The sequence below is a fragment of the Manacus vitellinus genome, unplaced genomic scaffold, assembly GCF_001715985.3.
Source record: "Manacus vitellinus isolate BGI_N305 unplaced genomic scaffold, ASM171598v3 scaffold_5_pilon, whole genome shotgun sequence".
Lineage (NCBI taxonomy): Eukaryota > Metazoa > Chordata > Aves > Passeriformes > Pipridae > Manacus > Manacus vitellinus.
In genome coordinates, this window is record NW_021940682.1 from 42368324 (window position 1) to 42393423 (window position 25100).

A 25100-nucleotide genomic window follows, 5' to 3' on the forward strand; every position below is an offset into this window, starting at 1 on the left:
TCTTTTTCATTAAACTTGAAAATTATGCCAGAGAGTGCTAGAAAGAAGTTTCTATATGTAGGTGAACTTTGATGCTTCCTTGGACTTTAAGACTAATCTAGTGTAGACTGTGACTGACAAAGCATTTTCATGGATGTTATGCAGCCTTTTCAAGTTACCCAACCTAAGCAAACGAGGTTGTTAATGTTTACTCTGTCCCTTTCTCTATAATGGTTTTGAACTTTAGCAGATGTTATCAATTTATAAAGTTTGCCAAATGACATCAGTATTCACTAAATAAAATATACTTATGATTATGCAGCAGGGGACTGCCTAGATCAGCAATACTATATGCACCTCTAAAGCAAAGCCAGGTTTACTTCATGATTGAATAATCACAGCAATTATTGAATAAAATACTTGAGAGCATTCCTACTTGGATTTCTTCTTTCTGTATGATTTCTGAGAATAGGAGAGACGGCAATTTTTGTAATCCATCCAGATGGTAACCATCAGTATTTGACAAATAATTAATACAAATACAAATTATTAATGTCATGATGAGAAACTGTGACCTCAAAGACCTTGTAATGGCAGTGAGATTTGCAGACTGAGTGAACCGTGTTTTACCAATAAATAGTGTCTTCATAAAATCAAAGGTAGAGTTAACAGATTTACCAGGACTTTATACCAACTGTAGTTAATAGAATCATAAAAATTAAAGAAGGAAAATATCTATCCTGTCTTATCCTGATCTAACTTCTACTCCATGCCTGTACAACACAAGATTTTTTTCAAATGCCATAGGAGCAAAACAGACAAGCAAGCCGCAGGGCAACTGAAGATTTTCTCTGCAACTTTTCCTGCAGGAGTGACAAAAGTGAAGCAATCCCACTGACTTGACTCCCAAGTGGACTGGAAGCAGACAGTAGCTCGCAATCTTAGTGAAATACTAAACTATAAGTGTATGAAATGAAGTCATGGAAGTGAAGCAGTGAAGCCTCACAGGACCCCTCAAGAGTTGACTCATTGCAAGGCATCACCTTCCCACAGCATTGTGCTCCCCTCTCTGCCACCCTTCCCCCTGCCCAGTGGGCCCCCCAGCTCACAGCTGGCACAACTCCTGCCTTTCAGCATGCTCAGGTGCTTTTGCTTCCTTTCTCTGTTAGTGATTTAATTCTTCTTTTCCCAGCTTATAAATACCACATACATCAAGTCAGATGCAAATGAGGACTAAAGAAATTTGGTTAGCTTTACAAATAGACAAAGTTCTCAACAAAAGATTCGTTGTTTGTGATAGCTCTAAATATCTGAGGTAATGCAAACTTCAAAGCACCTATGTCACCATAATGACTTCAATACACTGTTATAGCTGGAACCGTTGGAGGAATTAATGCTGTTTCAAATCTCTAAGTATTTATTTCCTTTAAAGAAAAGAATCATTTTTTGGAAAATATTTTGGAGAGTTTTTTTTTAAATAACTTTTTTTAAATGATATATGCTCTACCTTTGTCTCGGGCTAAGGCTATTCTGCTTCCTGACTGAGAATAATTCTTCGGATCATACTTATGGTGCATTTATATATATATAATAACAATATCCCGTTTCTAGTGGATAGAAGCCATTGCTTTCAGGAAACATTCCTGCTAGAAAGCTCATTCAAGGAGGTAATTAAATAACATATATTACAAATAAATCATAGAATCGTAGAATGCTAAGGGGTTGGTATGAACCTTAAAGATCATGGGCAGGGACATCGCCTACTAGACCTGGCTGCTTAAGTCCTTATCCAACCTGGCATTGAACGCTGCCAGGGTTGGGGCATCCACAGCTGCCTGTTCCAGTGTCTCAGCACCCTCAAAGTAAAGAATTTCTTCCTATATCAACATGGAAACACTTTTTCTTGGCTCTATTTAGTACTGGACATGTTAAAAAAAATCAACAAAAAGGTTTTCCATAGAGAAGCTTTCAATTTTCTACCAAGCAATCTGAAAGAACCTGCTCCTTTTCAATTTCTTGAAGTCCAGTTTCATGGTAGTGCTCTGCCCAAAGCACTGCTCTGCAACTACTCCTTAGCTCTCATCACCAGCCATCTACCTGCTACAGAGCCTCTCCCCTCAGGCTTCTTCAAGAATACTACTGAAAGCTTATGTTTTTTTGTCTGCCAGAAAAATGACAACTTAGAATCCTTGAAAATGTTCACAAAATTAAATTGTTTTCCTGGCTGGTCCCACCCAGTACTGTGCAAGAGAGGCCTGTGCCCTTGCAAAACATTAATATCCTCTCCTTTCATTCTTATTCCTAGCCAGTCAATCTCCTAATACTGTTGATGTAAGTTTTAGTGGACTGCATGTCAAGCAGAGGACATTATCACAGTTTTACAGTGATTATCTGGGCTGTAACAGTTATTTCTGAATGAAAGTACTGGTAAAAGGCCAACTGTTTTCATACAGATCTCCACTGTGCTTGCTAGATTACTGGGTTTTCTGGTGAGTCCTAGGCCTGCATACATATACTGTCAAAACAAAACAACATTTAGTGCCAAGAAGTGGTTCACAAAGTCACACACTGTTAAATCACACCCTGAAAAACAGAGATCCTATTTTTCAACTTTGCCCTTTTCTGTTTCTCTTCACTGTGACTAGTGCTCTCCAAATCTGCTTTAATACAGCATGGTTCTTAAATTTCTCTTTTTCAGATACTAAAAGCAATGTAGAGCACAGCTTTTTAATACCTGCCCTGAACTTTTGATGATGGTGTAATATACACTTTACATTAACCTAAATATCTAAATTTACTATGTTCTGAACATTTGAAAGTTAATAAACTTTAAATTCACTACCAAATATTGAATAGACAGTAAAGATTTTGAATAAAAATGAAATTCTGATAAAAATGAAAAGTATTTGCTTTTCAAATGTCTGTCACCATAGCTGACACACATGGCATTAGTTCACTTCTAAAATTCACTCATATATTCTTTCTTTCATTTTTCTAATGATTGATATAAGGTTGGGAATAAATATGTTCCTCCTAATTTGATATTTAGAAAAAAAATTAATTTCTTATAATATAGATAAATATGCTTCTGTCTGTTAATAAAAGTATCATGAAAGTAATTATTACAACAAGGAAAAATGGCTTTAAATTGGTGTCATCTTCATGGGGGTTATACTTTCAGAGGAATCAAGAACTCTTGCATATAGGGAGGACCTGGTCTTATATTTTAACTGAACTTCTAAAAACTTGTTATAAAAAGTAGGTTTCTGCCATTAGTGTACTGTGAAGAGAAACAGAAACACAGACAGAGAATTCCCTATTTTAAACAATTCTTAAGTTGTCACCTGTCATGGGTTGAGATTGGCCCCCCTGAGAGCCGGGGGGCTCAGAGGTGACTGGGTGCCAGGGCAGTGTTCCCTGGACAGCCAGTCACCACTCATCTTGTTCGCTTCTGCTGAAAAAAGTCATATATACAGAGCCACTGGAAACTGTTGGCAATTTTCTGTCTGTGTCTGCTGCTGCGTGTAGGTGTAGAAGGTGTAGGGGGTGGCTGGGCCTCCTTCTTCCCCCCTTTGCGGGAGGGGAGCCCTGCCCAATTCTGCCTAAGCCAGAATTAGAGGCAGCATTTGGAGTGACGCGACTCACAACACCTGAGGTAAGAGGGAGGAGGCCAGGCCCTCTTCCCCGCCCCTGCAGCTGTGGGACGCTTGGGACAGTGTATAAGTGGACCGAGCTGCCTGTGGCCAAGGCTAGGGGGCTTTCCTCTCTCACTGTTAGGAGCGAGTGGATGCAAGGCTCAGCACTGAAGCGGAGCCAAAGTGGACGGGCTGAATGGAGCTCGGTGCCAGGGAGAAGAATCCCAGGCGAAATTGGAGACGGGCCAGAAAGAGAGGCTCAGGAGTTGCCCTGCCGAGGTTTGACCGAGGGCAGCCGAAAACTGACTTGGAGGACGCTTGATAAACTGACTACACTACAGCAGCCTACGAACCGAGGTATGAGAGGACAGACTCAAAGCTATCTTCTTGGACTTCATGAAGAAGAAAGAACTGCAGCAAACAGCTGAAGGTTGGTGGGGGAGTGTTCAGCGGCCCCGAACACTCCCACAAGAGAGAGACTGGTTACCTATCAGCCTGAAAAGGCTTTTTGTGGACTAATTGAGGGAGAAGCTTTGAAGGGACTGATAGAAATGTATAATAATATATATATAGTTGCTTTTAGCTTGTACAGTATTTATTTGTGTAAATAAAATGTATATATGCTTCCCCCTTCCCCTGTAGAAGCCTCTTGCCTGAAAGTTTTCTCTTCAGTGTTGAGATAAATTGTGGGAAGGGGTGGGGGAAGCCTGAAAATTGGATTTTGGATTTCTAATGTGGCTCAAACTGCCACACCACCCAAGACCAGACAGTTTTATGAAATTATAAATTTGGGTCCAAAGACAATAAAAGCCACATAATCCAGAATTACAGCTTTAGAAGCTGTAATTATTTTAATGAGAGATGGAGGAATGTTCTTGTTTTCACTTCTCTGATTCTACTAATACATAACTGTAATTCATTAATTCAGGGTCAGACAATGAGCCTTTGAGCAATTATTCACATGAGTGGTCTCACAGAACTCAATGTCCTCATTTAATGTGCCATTAAAATGGTACATGGGTGCATCTAACTAAAGCAACATTAATTCACTGCAACACACAACAAGTAGTACTGTAAAAAATGGAAAGATTAGTCAGCCACTATCTATTGAGAACAATGAGAAAAGAAAATGGTTTTGTGAATTTGGAACACCCGAGTCTTGTAACACATTCTGAAAGACAGTCAGATTATTTCAGAACTTCAGGGTGACTACTCTGCAGAGTTTGAAAAATCAAGACAATCCAAAGTAAGGAAAATATAAGATGAAACTCTAAAAATACTTAAGCATTACACTGGAGAAGTGTAAAGAGAAAGCAAACACCAAATCAGACAGTTGCACAAGCAACTCAATCTCACCTATCGTCTCACTCACTCTACATTGATGGCAGCCACCACAGCAAGGCGCTTGTGCAGAAGTACATAAGAGCTAATTTAAGTCTTTGCTTAAGTACAGCTCAAACCCAGCATGCCTTCTCAGGGAAATTAGATGTTCTCTTATTCCTGATCATGTCTCCTAGTCCAACACTCTTGTAATTGGTACATTTTTAGCTCAGACAAAGAAAACTTCATTATGCTTAATGTGATAATGAAAAACTGTATCTAAAAAACTTACTTTTCACCTGCTTCTCTATCATTCTCTATTGCACAGCTTATGACCAAAATTTTGCAGGCAAATTTAGAATGTTGCCTGAAAGGTGCCATAAAACCATGTGCCATGAACTAAATGCCTGAGATCACCTCTGTATGCATATTTCTTTCGTATATTTTTGGAGTACACAATACCGAAAAACAAGACAGAAGAGGCAGAGGCACTGCTCCATTTGTTCCACACTGGTACAGTTCACTTGCCTTGTTGAAGGCAGGCTTTATTTTGCCATATTATTGAACAGAGAGATTGGGAAATGCATGCTATTCCCCGACTTACCTGCCTACCTGATGATTTCCTCAGCACAAACAAAAATCCAAATACCACTGCTTGGACCAAAGGCACTGCAGGAGTCCCAAATCTTTGCAAATACAATATCAGCAAGGCCTAAAAGTCATTGCATATTTCCTTGCTCATCAAGAATAGGATATTCAATATATTTTAGAGAGATATGTCCTTCATGGCTGAAGATAAAGGCTAATGAGCCTGGAATTAGCATAGATTAACATCATCCAATTTTAAAAGGTATTAAGGGAGTATGACTTCAATCCAAAACTCAGAATTCATGCCTCTCATCACCATCCCACAGTACCACACCCGAAAGAATCCTCCCCTGCCTCACATTAATTTGAGACAAAATATTAATTCACTCCCAGGGGGTATTTCTTTGCTATGTTCTGTACTGAGATATGTATAAATCAGTCAAGCTGTATTAGTTCTCTAGCTGGCATGCAAATATAAGGTGTTCATGGAACTATTAATTGGCATCAATACTGGACTGTATGGTGGGTAACACAGAGCAGTAGAGATCTTATCTCCTAAGGTATATTTGTAGCCAGTGATGTTCTGTAGTCAGAAAAAGATGTTCCTCCAGAGGGTGATTAAGAGCAAGCACCTGACACCGTATTCTGAAATTAACTTGGTAGATTGTCAAAGCCTTCAGCCTTCACCAGAGTGAAGTTTCAAGTCTCCCTTTATCAGTGTACATTTTAAAACCCTGTGTACATCAGTGTACATTTTAAATTAGGGTTGAGAGTACAGGGTACATCCTTCTATAAAGTGCATTACAGTTATTGATAGGTATTACTTTCATAAATAATAATGCTCTGGTTTTGTTGTGTCCAGAAAAGGTCCATCCTTCCTCTTCAAAGATGTAACATTTATGGAAACATAAGTAGCCTTTGTTAGTCCTCTGCCATTTCTTTACAAAAAGACATTACAAAATTAAAGTTTGTTACATTAATTCCCATAAAGTACTTCATTTGAAAAGTTACATTTCTCTTATTTTTCCTTGAATTTATTTGACTAAATGCAGCTTGTCTGTATGAAAATCAAGAAATAGAGCCCATCCTTGCTTCAGCATAAGACATTGTACCATAGAAACTGTTACATGGGGAAGATCTGACTTTTGTTTTAGTCAAGGTAGAAGGATCTTTCAGCAAGACTCTAAAAGGTCTTATAGTGTTCAGAGACTCCTTTTATCCATGGTCCTGCATAGGAATTAGTAACTCCAATGGCTTATGCACCAGGTCTTTCCTGGGCTAGAACCCTAAATGCTATTCAAACCAATTAAAACAGCTGTGTCACACCACACTGAAGCCCTTTTTCTAGCATTCTACATTTCTAACTTTTCTAACATTGACAAAAGGACAAACAACTGAATAGAAATGAGAATAGTCCACTGATACTATGCCTTAGTTTCTGAACTGTGATGTGCTTAAATCACTCAAAAATTTTTTCTAGTATAAACAGCAAGACGAATTCAACAAAATACTTACAGTTCTTTGCATTAGTAAAGGAGTTTCAGAACAACCTATGCCTTCATCATTAAAATTTGATTCCATATTGATTATGTCTTCAATCACCTCTTCCATCTGATAAAATAATATTTTAAGACAAATCATTACAAATAATAATGGAAAAAAGTTATTTTGAAAATATAGAGGAATTAATCTTGAGTATTTATTACATCAATGAAACTGAATTTTAGAAGTTTATATCTTAAAATTCAAATAATTCAAACAGGTCTACACAACATTCACATTTTTTACTTCTTATGAAAACAGCTGTGGTTTAACAAGTCACATCTTTCCTCTTAAGCATCAGTCTATTCTCCTATTTTAACCCCTTATTTCAACATCATGACCAGATGACAGGAGTGCACTGCTATGTTGTCACTGTGACCTGTCATCTCGATCAAATGCATCATATCCACAGTGCATTTCTGCAACAGTGCAGGAAGGCTGAAAGGAACCTGTGGTTCTGCAAGAGTGTGAGTCTCTCAAGGTTTGGTGTTACATGCTGATCTCAAGATTTAGCAGGCAGAGGTTTGTGTTGTGTTTACACTGGATACTTTTCCAGACATTTTCTGCTCCCATTTTTGCTCTAATCTGAGTTAAAAACTACCGAAGCAGATGGAATAGCTCATTAATTACTTGGGATGAAACGTGAATAGTTTGCAGACTCATAGACTTATACAGATTTGGACAAAGTAAAGCACGAGTTTTCAATGATAATTGTGGTCTGGTTCCATTCACAAAAATCACTTTGGGAAAGATCCCATGCTGAACATGTCGCTTTTAACTCTATTGTGTGCAGCTCTTGGGAGCTGAAGGAAGTGTAGAGGGTCCTCTGCAACAAAAGAAAGTATCACACAGCCATGAGACATTTTGACACAGACTTTTAGGCCACATGGCCCAGCACAGCTGTGGTGGGGGAAAAACATTTTCCCCCCTGGAGTTATAAAAAGTGGTAATCCCCGAGGGGAGTGGCGTCTCTCTTGAGGTTGACCCAATCAGCGCTCCTGCAAAATATAAACATATCACAAGCAGACCAGAAAAGAAGGCGATGTTATAGTTGTTGTTGGAGAGGTGGCCATGTTCTGAGGCCACGAGGAGAAGGGGCCCGGAACTGCACTGGGGACTGGGCCCCCCCCAGCCCCTGGCTGGGTGGCTACAGGGACTTGGAACAGTGTTAGACTGGGCTAAGTATCTGTAGCTAAGAGCTGGGGGACGTTTCTCCACTGTAAGCAGCAGCAGAAGCAGCAACAGAAACAGCAGTGAACGGAGACTATGGCTGAAAGCCAAGAGATAAAAACTGAAGAAGCAGCAAAGCTGGCATTGCAGCCAAGGAGGAGAGACACAGAGAAATGTCTGATGGAGACAGAGCAGGACTAAGCTCTACAGAGAGAGAGAGTTTGGGTAATAACTGAAACAAACTCCCCAAACTCCTTGGAGACCTCTCCTAGAGAGGAGGGGTGCTGGACTCGCACTTGAGAGGAGTCCTAAAATACAGCACCAGAGAGACGGAGAAGAGCGAAGAAGCTCAGGAGTCCTGGAAAGCTGGACTGGGACGGCCAAAAGGAATGCGGAGGAGGGCTTCACCCCCCGCCCTGCTGCCACTGCTAAGCTAGCAGCCTGATGACAGAGCATGGGAACTCTGCAAGGGAGCTTGAATCCCCTGAGGATAGGGACTGTCACAGAGACTCCTGCACTTCATGATATGATGTGGTGAAGTGACCTTTGTCCCAGTGAACACAACGCACAGAAGAGAAAGACCCTCACCTGGAATCGAAGGGCTGTGAGGGGCTTGGAGACCCCCCTCATGTGTAATGAAAAGAAATCCAGCTACAGCTGCTGCATGGAGGAAGGGAGACTACTGCCCTAGAGAGACTGCTGCTCTGAGAGTAGAGAGGATCTTTCCTTTTCCCTTCTGGACTTTTATTGAAGGGAGAAGAGATTGATTTATTGTAATGGATCCACTGATTTATTATAGGAGAGATAGTTAAGACTGTATATGATGATTATAATATTTATTTGTACAGTGTTTGTAATATAATTCCCTTTCCCCCATATTGAGTCTCGTGTTTCTGTCTGGAAAACCCATCTCACACTGCTCTGAGTTGTGGGAGAGGGGCCTGGACTCAAGAATTGGATTTTAGGGCTCTCAAACCATGATATAAATGGAGGTTCTACCTCCCTCTCTAAAACCAGAGAAGTGCTCTGCCAGGAGTTGTGCCCAGACTTACCTAGGAAAGCATTGTCAAGGCCAAAAGGATGCCAAGAAATGTCAGCAATTAGACAATGGGAATGACTACTGTTTACTGCATCACCTGGGTGTTGGCTCTATATTATTTACTAATGTAACACTAGCCTACTCTCAACCACAAGGCATATCCACATTAGGAAATTACACTGTACCAGTCATCTCCCTGAGACTCTGGGATGGGATTATTCAAATCATCAAGAAGATGTCCATGAGAATTTTGGCCAGTGCCAACTATCACTCAGTCTTCACCTGGCACAGGTCTGGAGAGGGATTTGCAAGCAGTCATCTTGCTTGCCAGGACAGAGAGTGGTACAAGGGTAGGCTCCAGTTATTCCTGGTCAGATACCCAAAATACCTGACAGTAGTTCCAGCAACTGCACTTGCCAGCACAGAAGTGACCATAAAGGCCTCCACAGAGGCCATTTAAAATAATCTTTGCAGACTAGTAGCTCCAGTAGTCCATAAACCTGGCTTAAAATATCGGTTGTCAATGCAGAAGGAATGGAGAGGTCCCAGAAGAACTCTCCAGGAAGTTTTGTGGATTTTTTCAGCTCCTTCATGCTTAGCTGCATAACATCCAAATGCTCAGATGAGTCACAATGTATTTGTAAGATTCTTCTATTCTGTTAGAGTCCAAGATATAATACACATCTCCATGTATCATTTCTGTAGGAATTCCCCCTTTACCTAATAAGCAGTCTTTTTTGAAATCTACTGAAGTACTAAAGGACATAACGATCTACATCTCACACTGGCTGAGAATGTAATATTGTATAATAGCTGTCCCTCTATTAAAGTCAATGGTGGCATTAAAGTTAGCATATATATGTCAATTTATTCAAGATAACCCATGTATAAATATATCAGCTAACTGAAAAATGAATGAGTGATTCTTTCAGTTACATCTTGAAGGTAATTAGTATTTAACTTTTTATCTAGAATAATAGTTTTAGACAGAAATAACTCTCATCTGGAATAAAAGTTTTCCTTTGCAAAGTCCATATTCAGAAAACATATAGTAACATATAACACATATATTAAAAGATGCTACAGTACATTTTAGATGGCAGCAGCTTAAAAACTTGACCATGCAATAAGCTATTCACAGGCATTCAAGGGAATAACCCACATAATCCAAAAGAATGCAGGAAGCAAGTGCTGTAACCAAAGGCCCCATGAAAGTAAAGAAAGTCATCTCTTGCCCACTACTAGTACAAGATGGGTCATGTGATGTTTCTGTAGAAGTAGACAAAGCCCAGTTCCCCTTTCCTTTCACCGGCCCTGCCCTACCGCATTTTCGTGTTCGCCTCCAAGGGCCAGCAGCTTGGTAACGGGGCTTTCCGGCGTGCCAATATCACTGACTGGAGGCATGTGTCCGTTTCTGAGAATAGAGGTCACTCCCACAGGCTGGATTGTGTGAGAGTGGGAGAGGGAAAGTGTCTGGCTGGACAGCTTGGTATCAAGGGTCAAGTACTGCTTCACTTGGTGCCTCTGGCTCTGCTGTATGTGGTATCTAGACTGATTTTCCAAGTGTGTTTGTACCTGGGGAGGAATAGAAATAATTGCTGAATTTTCAAGTTGCTAGTATCAGTATTTCCCAATATGCTTACTTAACAACACTTCAAAACAATAGATTCAGTTTTAATAACACTTGGATAGAATTAACAACCTTAATCTTTTTTTCAGTTTTACACACACATTTCCTATTTGTGTACCATTTTCCCCTTACACAGCTGAACAAACCCTCTGAATAATTATAAAGAAAAATATAATTAGAAAAGATAACCATGATCCTGAGAAAAGACCAGAAATATGCTACACATTTTTCTCTTCTAATTTAAAAATTATCTTTCTTGAGATTACTACAATCATATCTACAAGCATATATGTACTCTAAAATTAATACCACAATGTATTTACTCTTTTGTACATGAAAGAGTAAATAAATACATGAAGAAAAATATAATCCAACCAATAAATACAATATAATAAAATATAATCCAACTTCAAATGATATCAACAGCAGCAGACATTATTTCAGATTAATTGAGGAGTGAAGGACATCATAAAATCTAATGGTTAGTAGATTATCCATCCCCTCCTAGGCACTTCTGTAGTCTATTACCTGGCTTTCCTAATCACAATGAATTTAAAGTCTATTCAGAACCAGAAACACCAAGTACGAAGCCGAAAGCATCCAACACAAATGTAAGTATAACTCCACCAGTACCACAAAGCTGAAACAGAAATGAACACTCTGAGATGGATTTTGTAATCCAGAAAAAGATCCCAATGCACATGTAACTGACTGTACCCCTTTCTGTTTTATACCTCACTGACAAGTCTGTTCTGGGAACAAGAACATAGCAGCCTTTAAGAGTTACAGATGCATATTCAAGCTTCTTCAACTGCTCTTTCTAACTTGAGTACACATCATCATGTTGTAAAACTGTGGTAGAGTTGTGCAATGTCTTTTTCCACAGTCACACTAAGTTTACTTTTGTTTCTAATATGTTGCACAATGGCATAACTAGGCCTTCAACATTTTCTGATGGGATTTTTTTTCTGCTAGTAAAAGAATATGTAGCATGTCAAAAGTAAGAAAGAGGACATATTTAGGGGACCTAAAGGAGGCATGAACAGTGTCACTGATTTTCCAGTTAGCAGCAGTGCTACATCTTTTTTGGCGTTCCACTAAGAACAAACAGATGATATCTGTACTCCCAGGCTGCTTCGCCCACCATCAGTCCCAAGAGAAATAATAGGAAAACTGGAAAGAGATTTAATTAATAAATTATTAAAAGATAGGAATATAATTAATGCTAGTCAACATAGTTCTGTGCAAAATAAGCCTTGTCAAACAAATCTACTTCTGCTCTTTGATGAGATTTTAAGTTAGATTGCCAAAGGTAACGATGTAGGTATAATACACTTCAACTTTTGTGTGCCTTTTGACTTAGCATCATTCAATATTCTAATTAAAAATATAGCACTACACAATATCAATAAAGCGTGTTTTAACCAGTTTAAACACTGGCTAGCAAACATGCATAAGAAAGTGATTAGCTTGGCATCAGAAAGTGGGGCTGTTCAGTCTTGTACTACTCAATTTAACCATCAGAGATTTGGGACCAATGGAAAATATAACAGATTAAAAAGAATAAATATTTTTAGAGCAGTGTTCCCAGTCAGAAAAATACAAATCTGCATATGCTGGAGGAAGAAATACAGGAGCCATCAATGACGAAAACACTTCAAGCAATAAGTCTGTCTGTAAAGAATTTGGCATCATAACAAACCAGCAACTCAGCAGGAGTGTCCCACTGATACTATAGGAAGAAAGGGAAAATAACATAAAGGAAGTAGTGAATAGGATCCTGGCTTAACTCTGCTTTTTATTTATGGCTCAGGAGAGATCAATAATGGAAGCCTAAAAGTATTTCTACTCTAAACATATTTGAAACATAGATATTGAAAAATACAAAGTATGTAGAAAAGAACTATGGAAGTAATTGTAGGCTGAGAAAAGGGTGTTTGAATGAAAGCTAAAGAAACTCAGCTATGTTCTTGTCAATTTGTGAAAAAAAATTGTGAAAATCTTGAGAGATCCTGAATGTAAAAGGGACTTTCAGCAAGCACAGAAGAGCTGTGGTAAGAGCCACTGGCCACAAGCTGATGCTAGGCAAGCACATATCAGAAATTGTGTGCATAAACACTGAAACACTCAAAAGGAAATGTTCTAACTGCTGTTTTCTTCAAACTGAGGAATGATGACTTTCTGGAAGAGATATAGTAGCCAAATCCAAAGTATATTTTTATGGTAGACATTCTCGGACTCAAAGTTGAGTACTTGGATAATAGTTGAATGGAACACGAAAGCCTGTGATTTTAGAAGAATTAGAATGAGTGGTCTAATAACCCTTTCTGTGTTAAGATTTTATGGATTTTGAGATCTGAGAAATAGTTATTTTAATAGCAAAATTTTCTTTGATGAAAATTTACTCTGAATGTAATAAATGTTTAAATCTCTGCTACAAAATAATACACTTAAAGATGATCATAATATACTGGACAGAACTCAGCAGACTTCACTATAGTTTGCCATTTATGCTGAATGTTAATTTGTTCCAGTGTTTTTAATAGCTTCTGAAGCAAAATTTCTCATCCTGAGGGGATCGTGTCATTTATCATCAGTCCTGAATGCAACACTTCTCTGCAAATGAGTTATGGGGTTTCATGTTCTTTTCAACCACTGTATCAGAAAATAAGCATCTAATTATGAACTTTTAATTATTAAAATGTTCTCCAAGCACCCGAAAAGTCTAATTCCATTTTAGGATATGAAACACAGTCACAACACAATTTTTGGTCTATTTCCGAGGGCTTTCAAACATGTTTTAAGGGTTAGGAAAAAAGCATTTTTAGTTATGAAATAACCCTTTTTAATTTATTACAAATGAATGTCAGTTGTTTGTTTGTCCTGCTCTTTTTATTAAACTTTTTGAGGAAACACTATTTGTAAAACTATTTCATAATAAAATGAAAATTCAATTTAACTTAGGAATTATATACTTCTGTTCTATCTTAAGAACTATCACCAAATACAATATTCACATTAATGTTTAGTTTATAAAAGCATGTGTGATTATGCCAATTAATTACTTAAGCTAAACACAGTAATTAATTTTTAAATGTGAGTATTTTTCCTATAGGAACTTTGATCTGACTAGATAAGACCTTCCTATTAATATGCATGAAGAGAAAATACAAAGTAAAAGACATCCAGTCTGGAAACTTACAGCTGTGTTTAGTTGATGCCTTAGAGTAGCTTTCAAGTTAAGAAAAAATTCTCATGGGACTCTAATGCACTATTTTTCATCTTATTTAATCTTTGACATCATATCCATCAGGAACTTGTGAATATTCTTTCAAGGGTGAAGGGACTGAAGAAGAACTATTCAAAAGTTCATTGACAAAGGCCATGTCTTCAAGAATGGCTATTACTTGTGTGTTTTGGTATCTCAATATCTAAAAAGAGCTGATAAGTATAGATGTAGGGTAAAGTGGGAGCAATTGGAAATTCTCCATCATACTGCCAAACATTATGGAAACCAAGAGGAATGAGGTAGCAAAATAACTGCAAAACAGACTTTGCAGAAATCAACGCTGGCTAAGGAAACTTTCTTTGCACAGCATAGGCAGCAGAACAGTGTTTCTCTAAGGAGGAGAAAGGCAGCAGAGCTCTCAGGGCTGTGGCTAATAGATGCTAGATCTTACAGCTCACCATTTCCTGACAAATCCTCATGCAGGCACAAGGATTTTGATAGCATTTCCCCATTGTGGTATTCTCTAGCACTCACTGAGCATTGATGGAGCTCAGTCCTTTCAGTTATTCCTCTGGGCTAACCTCCTTGTGCAATCAGAAATGAGTTGGGGGAAGCCAACTACCTGCAATGAGCAACTACAGAGACATTATCAAAGCAAGTACTTCCATTTGTGCCAGCATACCTGAGACACTCTTGGCTTCTTAATTGAACTCCTGCAGTTAAGATACACATAGCTCTGATGGCTCCTTATCCATCACCAGCTTGACTTCTGAAGAAAGGATCCCTAAGGTCTTAAGGCCAGCTTGTCATGTTTTAAAATAACAATGAGTCTCAATGACTTTGTGGTCTTCAGTGGCAGAAAAGAATCAAGTTTTTTAACACTGAACTATAAAAACAGGTTATAAAGTTAAGCAAAGCAAACTACAGGAAGTATTTTTACAAAACTATCCCTTTGATTTAAGTTGGAATTTAAGCTGCAAATCTAAACTGTGAAGAAAACCAACCACTACAGTTAATAGACCACACAAGTGTAACAATGGGTTGCAATCAAATTATGAAACCCCAGCTAATACCTTTACTTTGACTCTGAACAGTTACCCTGTCCATACTCTCACTGATTCTTGAGATCTGTTTAATACAATAAATCTTTACTGTTTCACTTCCTCTTTATTGCTGGTGTTATTACAGGACAGTGAATATGACTCTTGCATTTCAAGAATGTAAAGAAACTTTTTGTATGGTTAGCTATGTTCCATATTTATCAACTGCAATAATTAGCACAGACCCATAGAAATTACAGTTATAGCAGCATGGGAAATCCATAACTAGAATGATGCATTTTATTCAGCAAGTTAAGATTTTCTGACAAGTGCCATACATCTAAAAGAAATCTACTCCAAAATATAGGATGTACATAACACAGACTGATACATGGATCAGCAATAAGGAAAATTCTTGCAGACATGAAAGCTTATATTTTAATTTCAGCATTTTTAACCATTTAGCTTCAGACGAAAGCACTCAGAAAAGACAAAAGATGACTATATTATGAAATCCACATAGTCTATTTTGTTATCCATGCATAAAGTTTGTAATAAAAGTCTAATATCAGAGAAAACCAGTTGGCAGGTATACTACCTTTATGTGTAGATAAGAATAATTGCAAAATATTTTGGTCTGTTCTTTGATTTCTGATTGTTTTCATGTGGCAGCTATAACTCTTCACTTGTGTCTAACTTTAAAGGTTAAGAGAACTCAAAAAGAAGTCAGCCTTAAAAAGTATGAAGAGGGATCATTAGGCAACAATTTTGTCACTGCTGTACACTTTTTCTGGCTCCCCAGGTGAGCAGACACTGTATTATTTGAGATTAAATTATGGCAGTAATACAGTTACTGTTACAGTTCTGTTACAGACAGACAAACAACCTTTGAAGCTAGATCTAAAAAGTGTATTTTCCTGGTATGTAAAGGTATGGACATCAAGTATAATGTGGCAAAAAAGTACTAATGGTAAAACTGTAAGAGTAGTAAATAGTACTTTGACATTTAATATATTTCTCGGAGAAATTTCTTTTTGCACTTATTTTATTCCATTTGACCATTAGTGTTCCATTCCATTACTATTTGCACACAACAAGTAACATTTCTAATGCATGTTGCAATAACATTGTCATGTTTTGGCTGCAGAAGTTGAAGAAAAATTCAAAGCCTGAACACAGTGAACCTACCTCTGGGGTGCTATTCTTCTTCAAAAATGAAGTTCAAAAGGCTTAGTGAATTTGGGCAAAATCACTGTTTTTGCCTATTTCTAATATACAAGATTCATGTCTGTATGCCAAGGAGACTATATCAACATCCCCCAAAACTGAAACCCATTCGTTGAAAAGCATAGTCAGTTTGTTCAAAGTGGGAATTTCGCCACCAGATGACAGCACTGCTCATTACTAACCTTTTTTTTGTGTGTTTCAGTCCTCCCTCATTTTGAAAACTAACTGTAAAGGGGTATGCACCCCTGAGCCCATGCACGGCAAGAACAGAGGAAACAAAGCCAGAGGCATAAGATGGTGAGACAGTCACATCAGGGAGGCTAATCTGTTAGACAAGATACTTTAAGTCTGTGAAGGGTTATAGCTCCTGTAAAGGCACAGACAAAACCAGCTTCAGCCTGAGAAATGTGCTTTCTATTTCTATTTCCTCAATCTCAGAATGATAAAGAGGGCAAGGGGGGAAGCCTTCAAAGCAGGCATCTTAGGTTCAGCTTCACAACACGATTTTTGTGAAATCAAGGTAGCAACATAATTTTCAGCCAGCCTAGGATCTGTCCACAAAGTATGCTTTCATACAAGGCAAGCAGATTAGGTTAGCTGGAAGCAGTAGGTGACGTTTCCATCAAAAATAAGAATGGCACTTCAAGGATAACTATATGGGAAAAAAGTAACAAAAATATTTCCTATTAGTCGTTAAGAGCATTTTTAAAAAAATCTACCTGATCCATTTTGTGTCCAAATATATGTTATGGATGTAAGCAGCAATGAGTTTGAGCATGTTCATGCTTCAGGATGCTGCTGTCATGCTGTCCATGGGGTTCGCAAACATTACCTTTAGTATGTGAACAACAGCTACGAATCGGTGTAATCTTTTGGCAATACACTTCCACTTACGTTCTGAGAGTAGTAGCAGTGGATTTACAGTACATCAATTATGTGACCCTTGAAATATTTTAATAGTTTCATAGCACTTAAGTTTGCCACTATTCTTACAAATAAGTGTTAAATAAGGAACCTGTCTGTCAGTGAAAAAACACCTAATATAACAAGAAACTATAATGAATATAAATGTTTAATTAAAAAAATTTAATTTATTTTGAGGAATATTTTCTGAACTGTAGGGTTTTTTTTTATATTTGAGCCTGGAAATACACATTTCAGTCTAACACTGACAAACATCTGCTGAAGAGAAGGGAAGCCAACAATTCATTCAGGGAACACTTACAGCATGCAAAACTCTAAATATTTATATTTTGCTGTACTCCACAGTTGATGGGAAATCTCACAAAAATAGCATAATTGGTACTTTCAGTACTGAACTGGGAAAGCAGTCTTGCCTTTTGACGTGTATTTAAACTAATGTTAGTTCACAATATGTTCCATTCAGTACTGACTCAATTAGGAAAAAAAAAAGTAAAGAAAGATTATATCATTTCTAATATGCAACAGATCAAAATTCAATGCCTTTTAAAATTATTTAAATTCTGAAATCAGCCTTTAAAAATTTCTTAGAAAAAGAACTGCTGTAAAAGCAGCATAAATAGAATCAAAAGGCAGCCTAGCAGAAACAAGCACACATCCTTCAGTGTTAGAGTTGTATTCTGCAGCATTTCCATTTCAAGTTACGTACAACAAACATTTGTGCACTTAGTAGACACTATAGAATAGGAGCCAGAGGAGTGATATTAGACTAAGCTCAAACTACTTAACAGTTTTCAGCTAACAGCCACTAAATAAAAACGTTAACAAAAGATGATTGATTTTACTGGGATTGATCAAGAGAAATTCCCATTTAGTTTAAATGAGAGTTCTGTGTGAATATGGAATTAAAGCTTACTAATAGTAAGCCATTACTAAGAGCATTATTTATAAGCTGTATTGTACAGAACAAGTCTTTCAAATGAAATGGTCCTCATGTGAAAAGGAATGTACAAGTTAAAAAGAGGTTGCTAGAATTGCCTGGAAAATAATTGTGATACCTATATATGCATGAAATAATTTTAGTTGAAAGTAAGAATATTTAATAATGATAGCTATTTTAAAGAGTCTTTAGTATTTTGCCACAGAACTTTCAGCAGGGAAACCTCACAGTGTTTGTACTGCAACAAAGTGCTGTACTGTGAATGTTAATGGTAAGATTTAGTAAGTGAGTTTACTAATATTAACAAATTTATTTAATTATCAAGTGAGTTAATTAGCATTTAGCAGCATAATCAGTAGGCCATGTTACAGAGAGAAAGCAAGTGCTGGTCTCTTTGGTCTGGCTTAAGAAGTTGGGAGACAAAACTATGATTCCATCACAAAATAAAGCAAGAACCTAATAGCTTGAATTTTTATCACACAATATAAAGTACAAAAATACTGGTTTGACAGCATCATTACTTACCTGCAGTAGCTGGATTTCTATCAGTTTTATCACCTCTACACAACAGCATCACCCCATAGCCTGGGTACCCAAACACAGTAGGGCAAACAAGAAAAGACTAGTACAAATCTGGCCATGAATAATGTATGTCTGTGTATATTCAGTCTGTTCAAGGGAGAGAAAGGAGAAATGGTCCATAAGGGCATTTCCTTAACTCTGGTTGGAATTGCAGTTAAAGAAGAAGAAACGATACAGCACTTCTAAGGAAAGAAACTTTCTATCTGTGTCTTAAATGCATTATTAACTGAAGAATAGATGCTGAAAGAAATCAATAGCATAATAGTATGACCATGTTAGCAGTTTTCTTCAATCGTTTTGTCACTCTGTCAGCACTGTTGCCATACAAAAGACCACAAAGGCTAAACCCAGATGCAGAATTCTTCATAATGCCGTCTTATTATTATTTTATTCTGAAATGAGATAATTATCTCCAACATAAAACACTAGGTTCCACCCAGTTCACAGGCAAAGTTTATTCAGCAATATCTCAAAGTAGTTTAACAACACAATTAACTGAGATTTACTCAAGCTTGTCACCTTTTTATTAGCTCTATGCAGAGCATATGTATAAGACAGCTGTTATTTGGTAACTCTCTTCTTTTTCTCAGTCAGGTCCAGATTTTATCCTTACGTTAGTGGCCCTCAGGACCATCCCACTGAATTAACAGATGCATAAATGCTTGCCAGAGTGGGGAAGGCTTTCTTACAGTAAACTAGCACAAAGGACAGCATAGGTAAACATGACCTCAGACTGTAGCTGTGCTGGTCTCTGAGATGGTTTTTTGCCTTGTTCCTCCTTTGACCACACATGCACAAGTGCACAGCCCACTGTTACAGTCAGAATGGTGTCTTTATTGGTCAGGAGTATCCCTTCCTAAAGATTACAAAATCCTACTACCTGAAGTGTAAAATTGCTGCTGTCCATCCTCACAGCTGGATCTCCAGTAGAAGAATTTAGCTTGTCACATTAATCCATGAGTCTCCAGCCCAGCTAATTTAACCTGCATTTTCAATTCCTGAAGTAAGATTTTCATATAGACTACTAAAGCTTCATATTCAATTCTAAAGACACATTTTACATTATTGTAGAATTTCTCTCTTCTAAAACTTTTATAGTGCAGTTCGGTTGAAATTTACATTTACCAAGGTAAATGAAAAGGTCCTTTCCAATTATGTCACCAACCCACTTTTCTCCTGCATGAAGGTCACTGCAAACCTTGAGCAAGAAACTAAGCATAGCACTATCAACAGAGAATACTCAAGTCACCTGAGATTTGCAGATAATATTATCCTCCTATTTACTGGAAAGCTTTGAGACAAGGTTCAGAGTAGTGGGAGGAGCAGAATATGCTGACTCAGGATGAATAGGTACAAACAAGAACTGAGTTTAATACCATTATGAAAGAGGAAAACACTATAATAATGTAACTAGAAAAAAATGTCTTGATAAAAAGCCATCAGAATATGAAGCAGCAGAAAAAAACATTAAGTTTAGTTTCTACTTCAAAGGTATTTTGAGTATCCCTCTATTCCTAGCCATAATACTTGAAAGCAAAAATAAAGCCTTTGAAAAGAAAATATCTGGAATAAAACTACTGTCCTGGCTACAGTTGAGAGAGAGTTAATGTTCTTCTCAGTGGTTGGTCCAGTGCTGTGTTTTGGATTCAGTGTGAGAATAATGTTGAGAACACACTGATGTTTTAGCTGTCATCTAAGTCAAGGACTTTTCAGTGGGTCATGCTCTGCCAGTGAGGAGCTGAACAAGAAGCTGGGAGGGAGCATGGCCGGGATAGCTAACCTGAAATGGTCAAAGGGATATTCCACATCACAGAATGTCATGCCCAACATATAAACTGGGGAGAGTTACCTGCAGAGGAGGGCCAGTTGTGGCTCAGAGATGGGCTTGGCACTGTTCAGCAGGTGGTGAGCAATTGTTTTGTGCATTACTTGTCTTTCTTGAGTTTTATCTCCCTCTCTCCCTCTCTTTTCTATTACAATTATTAAAAGTACTATTAGTATTGTTGTTGTTATTAATATGATCTTATACTTTGTTTCAATTATTAAACTATTCTTATCTCAACCCATGAGTTGTATTTTCTTTTCTTTCCTGATTCTCCTCCCCATCCCATCAGTGGATGGCAGAGAAGGTGAAGTGAACAAGCGGCTGCATGGTACTTAGTTGCCTGCTGGGGTTGAACAACAATAACTGTAAAGGAAAAGAAAGATTAGTCCATCATCATAATGAAAACTAAACAGCCTTAACAAAATAAAAGGAAAACTTGAGAAGAGAAGAATTCTGTGTATTTGCACAGAACAAAGGATCCTGATGTTAGATGTGAAACTGAAGACACCGCAGAAGTTCATAAGCCAGAAAGTTCTTTGCCAGCATGAGCTGGAAATGATACAAAAGACTACCTGCAAAACAAGAAACAGTAATACTCTCAGCAGGGTTTTTTATCATTTTATGGATCCAAACAAGATGTGGTTGTTTTGTTGCTAGGATTTTCTTCAAGATGGTAAATTTTGGAACAGACAGTAGATAGGCAGGCAAATAATTTAAAGCTTTTATTGTTTCATTAAAGTAAATCCCAGTGTTCCCTCACAGACAAGGAGGAGTACCAGTAGTACAGTTTCACTGTGTAGATGATGTACACAGAACCTTATTTGAAATAGATTTTATGTCAAAGTGTGACAAGTGTGTGTTCACTGTGCAAAAAGTGCCATGGTTGGGAGGGGAAAGGTGTCTCATGGAAGAGAAGCCCTGGACAGCAGCTAATTTGGTTACTAACCATACTTCAAATACTGAGCAGTGAGGAACACAGGATTTTTTATTTTTTTTGTCTGAGAATTCATTACCACAGAAAATTTCATAATAAACATTTTTTTCTCTCAATTCCTGTACACGGATCTCAATTCCAGTAGTCCTAGGATTTAGATTTCAGTAATGAGAAGTATGTGTTAGAAGAAAGTAGAATTTAGTAGAAGAGTAGAATTTAGTAGAGTAGAAGCTTTAGTTGTTTCCTAAACCTACTTTTAAAGCCCACTGTCTGGGAGGTCTGATATAAGACACTCTGGGATTCCTTTGATATGAGAGAGGAAAAAGTCTTTGCATAGAACCAAGACAAGTTAAAATGATTCATGGTACCAGTGGCTGCCATATAGTAAAATTCTAAGTCATTTTACTGTAGGCTTCATATCTGGACACTGTCTCTGAAGCAAATGTGTGAAGGGTAAACAAAAGAGAAAGTCTGATAGGAAGAGGATTGCGGCAAGAAGTAGCCTGCACAGCAGTAGGAAACAGAAATCTATATATAAGCCTTCATATACAGAGATTGTTCACAGTCTCATCAACGATATAAATTCCAGATTCTGTTTTATAGTTGAACAGTAAAATCAATCGGTATTAAAATAGAGTATGTAGAGTATTGCAGATTAAAAAAAAAAGGGAGGGGGGTGTTTGTAGGTGTTCTCTACTAGTGACCAGTGGAAGTTGAAGGCCATGGGCCGTGTCTCCATCCTCCCAAGTCTGAACTCAATAGTTTTAGCAACACAGTAAATACAGAAGGTAGACACAAAAGCAGCAGGTGATTTGAGGAAGGGGGATGAAAAAGATATATTTAATAAACATTAATTCTCAAGAATTCCTTCCATTTTTCTGTTCCTCTGAAACTTTTTGTAGTTGCATAGTTTTTGATTCCACAGGTAAATAGGAGGGGTTTTTAACCTACTTATTTCTAACTCTCAAATTTTCCTTTAGTTAAGTAGCAATTAATTTTTGTCTACTTTCATCCATCTCAGTGGAGGTGGGATGGTGAAAGTGTTTGGTTTTGTTTAATCATTGCTCATAGGTACAAGAATGCCCTTCTAGGCCCTGATCCTGCATCTTCTCAGACTTTTTCCATTGTATTCTATGAAGGGCTTTCACTGATTTCAGGGAAATAGTCACATGGACAATTGCTTGTAGGACTGGAACTTTAATCAGCAGTTGTCAAGGGCATCCTACATTAGTGAGCTACGAAAAAAGTCTTTAAGAAGTGTGCCATGCTTCAGCTGTTTGATAAAGTAATATTTTATGCCTATTTACATTACTGAGAATTGATTGTAAAATTTTGACTAGCCAAAGGATATGTATGTCGTGCAAGAAGTAAGATGACAAACTGGCATTTCTTGGTTTAAGTTAACATTCTTTAATCACCAGACCTTGTTGTGGCTCCACTATGCTACATTCTTCCTGAATGTACCAAAACAGTCATGCCATTCATAGGAAAACCACTGTTTCCACAACACTTGTCAATAATTTAAATTACAGCGGATTGGCATTCAGAAGTGCTATATATTCCCTGCCCTTGCTAAATTTTCCTTATATGGCCTTAAGCAAAACATTTAATCTACTTTCCTCAATAAATTTGAGTAATAACATCTATTTATCACTGTTAGTATGTTTTTTCATCTTGGAAAATTTTGAGGGCAAGGATTATTCCAGTCCCCTTGGGAAAATGGCACCACCTCTTCACTGGGAACTTGAGTTGAAACACTTCTTCTACTACTACTACTATTACTACTACTAGCAATAATAACAACAGTATTTTATTTATTTGCAGTTAAAAAAACCAGACTAACCAACTGTATTTTTCAAAATACAGCATAAGACTTTGAGACTAAATATAAAAATTCAGTCTTTTCTCTTGTATGACAACCAATCAATCTCTGTTAATAGACTGGAATTCATAGGCAAAACTAGAAATGCAATTGTTTTCTTACCATTGTAAGACTGATTCTCCCTGGTTATTAGAAAGTGAATTGTTGTATCACAAGAAAATTGCCTTTTTTTTTTACTAATGAAACATATTTGTTCTAAAATATTTACAATGTTTTTCCTCTACAAGGGCTTCACAAGAGCATGTAATGGTCTGGATATAGTTTCTTGTTTTGTCCTTTTATTGATAGAACTTGATGTTTCTATCCTTAACTAGAAATGTCTTTCCTGCTCATGTTTATGCAAAACAGATTTTTTGGAAGAGAAGAAAAAAAAATTAAAAAAAAGAGGTACTATAACATCAGAAGAAAACATCAAAGGGCTAGTGGCAACAGGTTTTTATCAAAGTAGTGAGGGAATGCATTAAAGCAACAATATATGTAGCGTACAAATGATAAGTCTAACAAATTCAAATGTCTGATGAATATAGAGGACATGTTTTTACATGCATTCTTTGTTTTAAAAGAAAGACTTGAACAGTGATTTTGCTTTCAAAACTATGAGAGGAAAAAAAAAATTACACTCAGGTCTTTAGGTTGTGTCATTCAATGCAGCTACAGTGGAGCCAAGCCCACTTACCTCATGACAAGTTACACTTTTTTATTTTTCAAGATCAGTGTCTTCAACACACACACACAAATATATTTTGGGCTTTTTATTCGTCTTCACTTTTGTACCTATATGAGAGCTGTGTAACAGAGTACTGAGACATGGCCTCATAAATAAGAAATGTAGATAGTTCTTTTAGCTCAGAACAAGTCTGTTATGAAACGGTGGAGCATGTCCACAAAATATCTTTCTGTCAACCCTGTTTCCCAAAAGTGTTTCAAAAATCTCTGAGTTGACTTCACTTATTAGGAAAATGCCATTCTTTGTTTCCTGTTTAACCCTAAAACTTGAATTTAAAAGCTTTGTTTCTACAAGCAGCAGCACCACGTGGTCAAGTCCACAACTGATTTACAGTCTAAACTTGACCCTCAACCCCTGCGCAGAGCACAGCTGCCCGTTCTGTTCAAATTCATGGCTTTTGCAGCCTGCTGTAGGAAAAAATACACATTATGAATCTACTGTAGGAAGACATGGTTCCTAGCCCAGTTTCTGCAGTAGTGGCCAGCTTCAAGCCCCAGATAAGCCCAGAACCAGGCTCTGCAACTTGTGGTTCCAGCAAGTCCATCAGCTGCTCCTAATATTTCACTAATGCTCACTGTCATTAATATACAAAAATACTCAGTGCATTGATGGATAATAAACATTCACAAGTTTTCCAACTAAAATAACTAGTAGTTCCTACAAAACTAGTTCAGATACTCCAGCAGTTTAATTACCTAGGTAGCCTTATCTCCTCGGATGGTAAGATTGACGGAAAGATAGACAACAGGTTAGCAAAGGCATATAATGCTTTTGGAAAACTCCACAAAAGAGTATGGCGTAATAAACACTTGAAGAAAAGTACCAAGATCAGTGTTTACAAAGCCATTGTGCTGTCTACTCTCCTGTATGGTTCCAAATCACGGGTCATC

General features: G+C 37.5%; 1 protein-coding gene across 2 annotated transcripts in view; it reads right to left on the reverse strand.

Annotated features, from left to right (window-relative positions):
* TFEC (transcription factor EC) overlaps positions 1 to 25100 on the reverse strand; it is an 87873-nt gene that overhangs the window by 25271 nt on the left and 37502 nt on the right. Inside the window, exons 2-3 of one of the 2 annotated variants that reach the window (XM_018080247.2) lie at positions 10597 to 10848; positions 7038 to 7133 (exon numbers count right to left, since the gene is read on the reverse strand). In XM_018080247.2, coding sequence (XP_017935736.1) covers positions 7038 to 7133; positions 10597 to 10848 — 348 coding nt within the window. Of the gene's footprint in view, positions 1 to 7037; positions 7134 to 10596; positions 10849 to 25100 lie in introns of those variants that run through there. The other variant, XM_018080248.2, reaches the window with a different exon arrangement.